The sequence below is a fragment of the Mchenga conophoros genome, linkage group LG13 (genome assembly GCF_057382185.1).
Source record: "Mchenga conophoros isolate Kocher_MC1m ecotype Shallow Benthic linkage group LG13, M_conophoros_male_GT1.1, whole genome shotgun sequence".
NCBI lineage: Eukaryota > Metazoa > Chordata > Actinopteri > Cichliformes > Cichlidae > Mchenga > Mchenga conophoros.
Window position 1 is genome coordinate 1,959,307 of NC_140538.1, and position 6,172 is coordinate 1,965,478.

The window sequence follows — 6,172 nt, forward strand, 5'->3', positions numbered from 1 at the left end:
GACTGGATCAGCGGCAGCCGTCACGGCTCTGACGTGTCTGAGCAGGACTGCAAGCTCGTGACGTCACACACGTGTTTGAGGCTCAGGAGACACCTGGACCTGTGTGCTGGGCTCACCGTGAGTGGGAGGATTCTCACGGCGTGTTTAGTTTGAAATCACAGAATCTGCGCTCCAAAAAACAAAAGATGTTTGGGGATCTCATTTTCACCGAGGAGTGACTCCTCTTCAACTCACGCCATCTTTGAGTCTCTGCGTCATGACGTCACACCACGAGCGTCAGGGAACTCAGCGTGCATCCGGGTTTCCACAATAAAACGCTTCCTGTTCGAGCCGCCGCTGTGCTCAGGTGAGCTCCTCGTGCTCACAGGTACGCGGTGTGTCTCCTTAGTGTCCAGCGCGTGAGACCGGCCCAGGTCCACATCAGCGGGATCGAGTCCTCCTGTGACAGGTAGAGCTTCCACCTGCAGCTGGTTCCACTGGTTTTAATGGGAGTCCAGCAGCAGACACACGCGGAGGCACACAAACACACGCGCACAGTTCAGAAAATTAAACTGGTCTGAAGCCACAAGGAGCGCTGACCCCGCCCCCTGCAGCCCTCAGCTTCCTGCACGGTTGAAAACTCAGCAAGGAAAATCGCTATTGGCTGTCCTAAAAGTCGCTAAATGACGTCATCGCCTAATTTGCATAATTGGTCATGCTAATGTAATTGTAACGTTGTCGGAGAGAGAAATAACATCGTGGAAGAGACAAAGTGAGTAAAAAACGTCCTAAATGCAGTTAGTTTGTTTAGAACTACAAATTAAATTTCTTTTAGCAATTATTGTTTTTTGTAATGCCACAATTCCAACCCCGCAAAAGTGACCCGAAGTAGGCACTCTGGTGGAGTTACAGTGTGTGTGTTTATAAGTAGTTTTAAACCTTGTGATCCACAAAACAGCATAAGAGTAAAAGAACTGACTGCGTTACAGTCAGTGCGGAGCAGCGGCTTCGCTCATGCGCGGTTCATTTGCAGTTTGGGCACACAGGTGTGAGCGTCTCCTGCCCTGATAGCAGCTGGGGGAGGACTTTCCTCCCCCCGTGAGTGCTTTGGCGCGGGTGAGGTGCCCACGGCAGCACCGCTGCTTGTTGAGAGTAAGAGCGATACGTGCTTTCAAGTCTCCAAAAACACCAGAAAAAGTCTCCAGATTTGTTGCTTGTCCCTTTTTAGAAAATAAAGTCGCTAAGGGGTCTGAAAAGTCACTAAATATAGGGACAAAGTTGCTAAGTTGGCAACACTGGCTTCCTGCTGAGAGGAGAAGGCCACTGAGGTCAAAGGTCTCCTGCAGATCAGCCACACTCTTCTGCAGGTGATCCTCCAGCTTGTGAAGGTTTCCAAACTTTAACTTTCCCACAAAAACGTTTTTAGAGTTCATTTTGACACCAATGATCCGAACTCGCTCCAGACGAGTAGGAGAGGGTTTAGTGTGTGTGTGTGTGTGTGTGTGTGTGTGTGTGTGTGTGTTCCTGCAGTCAGGATGTCGACCACGTCTCAGAAGCACCGGGACTTTGTTGGAGAGCCGATGGCGGACAAACCTGTGACGGCTCTGTCAGGCATCGGAGAGACTCTGGGGAAGAAGCTGGAGGAGAATGGCTTCGACAAGGTACACACCTACACACCTACACACACACACCTACACACACACACACACACACACACACACACACACACACACACACACACACACACACACAGAGCACACGGCAGCTTCACTGCTGTGTGCTGTGTAGTCAGATTGTAGTTCTGTTGGAGCATTTTAACGACCTCACATGACCAATAATGGCTGCTGTGAGGTACTAACAGAGCGTCCAAGAAGGCGGAGCTCCAGGTTTGGTACACGGTGAAATTCAAGGATTTTGATTGGATGTTACTGAGCACTGATCAGCAGGTTTCAGAGTCTGTGTGATGCTCCTGTGGGTTCTAGCATTAGCTGCTAACTGAGAGCACAAACATGGTCCACAGGTTCAGTTCAGGTGAAGCTAGCAGACAGCTAGCAGCTACAACTGCCTGTGTCACCCTCCACCTTTTAGGCAGACAGGCCACGCCCCTGATGGTGCAAACTGAAAGCCTGAATAGAATCCAAATAGCTGACTTATAAAGACCCTCTGTGCAGTTATCACAGGGGAAATTATCCACAGAGACTGTAACTGGACTGACTCACGTGTGTGTGTGTGTGTGTGTGTGTGTGTGTGTGTGTGTGTGTGTTTTCAGGCATATGTGGTTCTCGGTCAGTTCCTGCTCTTGAGGAAAGACACGGAGATGTTCACCGATTGGCTCAAAGACTCCATCGGCGCCAACTCTCGCCAGGCCAGCTCCTGCGCTCAGTGCCTGAAGGAGTGGTGTGACGCCTTCCTCTGAGGTGCCGCCTCTTCACAAAAACCACACCTGCGTTTGCTCACTTCCTGTTTCGGAGGCTTCTGATGGCTCTGCTGTTGTTAGGTGTTTGAGGTGGACTTCCTGCAGGAGCGCTGTGATGTCACAGCGCTCTGCCAGGTGTCTGTTTACCTGTTTCACTGAAGAACGTTTACATGAATAAAAGCTTTGTCTCCACGGCTTGCTGTCTTCTTTCTGAGTCCACCATAAAAACATCGAAGCCTCCGTATGACAGGGTACAGCGCCACCTGCTGCTGGATTTGTAGATGTGTTTGTGTTCATGCACGAGTACATGTGTGACATCATCCTGTGACATCATGCACGTACAGTGACAAAGATCAGCCTGAGAGACGCTCGAGGACGCTGACCTGCTGGTGCTTTCCCCGCCGCCTCCTTAAGTCCACCCCTGTTAGAAATGGCTTCAGAAGAGGGCGGTTCCTTTTTAACACCGGACAGGTAAGTTTGAGGAGCGTTTTGCTCTTAGTCCATGCACTCATCATTTAAGAACTTTGTCTAATATTAAAAGTTGTTTGAGGATGTAAGAAAACGGATGCTGTGAACTACAGAGTCCAGCGTTTGTGTGTCGGGCTGTGAACATGCTGTGAGGCTTGAACACGGAGGACTCGGCTTCATCATCATTACTGTTCTCAGAGCTCTGACGCCATGAGCCGCACACAGCCTCTTTAAGCTCCTCCCACAGAAGGGAGGCTGCTGTTCAGGACCAAGTTCTTAAATTCATCCTCTTGTTCTTGTCGCTTCCTATCTTTGGGTGAGAGCGCGGATATCTGACAGCAGGTGAGCGTCAGGTTTGTTTGCACCTGAACATTCATTTGGAAGCATGGTTAAATATTGTTGATGCTCGTTTTTAGTTCAGTACATGGAATAAATCACTGGTTTGGAGAGGATGATGATTCGGTGCTTATCCAAGGCTGTGTGACACATTTTATCATCTGATCCTGTAACTGCAGCACAGCTTCCACATGTTGTTCTTGAAAAGCTGTGAACACACTGCTTTTAAAGTGTCCACAGTCTGTTTCTTCTTATTTCTGGATTATTTATGGTTGAGAAAACAAAACCATGTTTTCAGTGTTTGTTTTTTTTTTACAGTCCCAGGTGTTTGTAAGTTAAAGACCCTACAATACTGTCCCACCGAGGGGCAGCCATCTGCTGTGTAAATCTGGCAGTGAGGCCAAAGACGAGGTTCAAAATCCATTTTTGGATACTGGATCCAAACATAAACGTCCAGGTTCCCGTTCTCAGACCTGGGCTGTTCCTCCAGCTCCAACAGCGAGCTGAACCCGGCAGGCTGTCTCCCTCAGGGAGGCGCTGTGAAGTCCTGACTCCATCTCTAAGGCGGAGCCCAGCCACGCTTCAGGGACCATAGCTGAGGGTGGAGCTCGCCCAGTCACTCCCCTCACTCGTGAATTGATTAAATAATCAAGAGAGCTCCGTGACGTCTGCATGAACAGGACCGTGGTAACGTCAGGGACCGAGCAGAAAGGACACAGCTGCTTCAAAAAAAGGGATTTTATTGACCCCAAAATATGAAAATCTATTCAACACAGCCAAAAAACTTCAACAGGCAGACCAATAAAAGAGTTCAACTCAATAAACTAAACTCAAGATTAACAAAACCTTCTGTTTGCTGCTCAGGATGCCGATGATCACTCAGAAGCACCTTCGTCAGCGACCCGTGTTAGAGAAACTAGAGATGAATTATATAACGTTAAATTAGTGTTAAACAAATGACTAAGTTTGCTTCAGCCATATTCCATATAAATCAGGTATCATACAAAAATAAAAATAGTCATGACAATAAAAGACTTTCAGGACTTATACTACACCAACATCTGTTATACTTTGGCACTAAGGGAACACTTGTCCCGATCAGATCAGTGAGCTGGGATCTTTTATTCTGAACATGAACTACTGTTACAGCAACAGACATGGACACAACTCAATGCCCACTATGTGAAGCAGCCGAACACATGCCTGCTCCTCTCGCTGACTGAGATAAACTGCTGCCATGTTTGTTTTCCATCTATACTGTCCAGTCTCTGCTGGACGTGGTACAGCTTCTGTAAACTAATGTCCTGGCTGCTCGAGGCTCCGTTTTCTCTGACAGTTTCAATCAAAATTAGAAACGATGCTCTTGTGACCCGTGTAGGTACCTATTTAAAATAGGACAGAGCCGTAGGCGCACAAAGGGTTTAATTTTTAATACAAAATAAAAGTAACAGTATAACAGCTGCACCTAAAAACAATTAAAAACTTTACTTTATTGAAAACGATAAAACTGTATGATTGCCCGTGAGACAGGGGAACCGGGGAAGCGTTTAATAACAAATCGACACAACACGCACATTAAAAAGGGACGACAACTCACACATAACCCCAAATGGGGAAGACACTCTAGGAAAAGAGAGCAAAGCTTCAGTGCCGTCTTCACTCGGGCTCACCGCAGCAAAACGCGGCAGGACAAAAGAAAGGATTTGTTTTCCACGCAGCGCCTTCACCGTCTGCAGCGATATCCCTCTCTCCCTCTCTCTCTCTCTCCCTCCCTCTCTCCCTCCCTACAATGAAAACAATAATGGCCCAAGAATAGATCCCTGCAGTACCCCCCATGGCAGAGGGACCAGAGAGGATGAGGCCAAACCCAACTTAACGCAAAAGCTCCTGAGAGATATGATTTTATCCACGAAAGTGCCCGGCAGGATATTCCTACACAATGCTGTAATCGAGAGATCAGCAGGTCGTGATCCACCGTGTCGAATGCAGCAGTCATATCCAATAGAACAAGCACTGCATGTTTACCACAGTCCGTTGCTACCATAATGTTGTTCACGACCTTTATGAGAGCCGTCTCTGCGCTGTGAAACGGCTTAAAGCTCAGAGGTGGGTCTGAAGTCATAATGGAAGTGTGTGAGCCTGGTTTCTTAAGTTGGGGATGGATAACTGCATGTTTAAACTCACTCAGTACTTGACCTGACAAGAGGATGGTAGTGATTATGTTCAGAACATGTGGTCCAACAGTAGGAAACACTTTGGTTCCTAGTTTGTGAGCAGAGTGAAAATTGAAGTGTGTTCCTCACCAACAGGGGGCAGTGTTTACCACACAGTGCTGCCTGGTTTCCTTGTAAAGCAGCCGGGTGTCCATCAGAGAGCTGCTTATCCCTGCACGGCTCTCTAAAGAGGGTTTTCCCTCGATTGGAGCCTCAGCTATTAGGCAGCAGTATTCCTCCCAGCAGGAAGGACCTGTTTGAGCTTCCATGAAAGCAAAACAGAGGTAATATATCAGGCCTAATAATACCTCACGCAGCCCGCTTATTAATTATGGTTGGCTTGGGTCACTCATCAAACAGCGCGTCCCAAATCTGGGACACATCACTCGGAGCTTAAATTTAACAAACAGATCACTTCTGTGTTGCCAAAAAGCGTTTTGCAGTTAAGGCAGTTTTGTCAGGGCGCAGCTTGGAGAAACTCGGCTTGACTATTGTAACGCACTTTACAGCCAAGCGCCCGTCTCTTAACTGCCCATACGGAAAAGAAATAGTAAAAACTTATATGTGATTACTCATGAAAGTGGCCACTTTCTCATTACTTTCATACATTGTTTTAGTAAGTATCCAAAACATACAAGTTTCATTATATAATTTTTCAAGGGATCTTATATCTGTTTTCACACTTATATGCTTTTCATACAAGTTTCACACAAGACAGATACAAACTTTATAAGATTTATATACATCTTTTCCATATGGG

The 6,172-nt window shown here is 47.1% G+C and overlaps 1 protein-coding gene across 1 annotated transcript; it reads left to right on the top strand.

The window, feature by feature from the left end:
• Nucleotides 1-288: 288 nt before the first annotated feature.
• LOC146560584 (barrier-to-autointegration factor-like protein) lies at nucleotides 289-2,587 on the top strand. Its single transcript, XM_085295994.1, has 3 exons — nucleotides 289-448; nucleotides 1,510-1,640; nucleotides 2,249-2,587. Exons 2-3 carry the CDS (start codon nucleotides 1,515-1,517, stop codon nucleotides 2,393-2,395), a joined length of 273 nt encoding a protein of 90 aa, XP_085152120.1. The 5' UTR covers nucleotides 289-448; nucleotides 1,510-1,514; the 3' UTR covers nucleotides 2,396-2,587.
• Nucleotides 2,588-6,172: the final 3,585 nt, after the last annotated feature.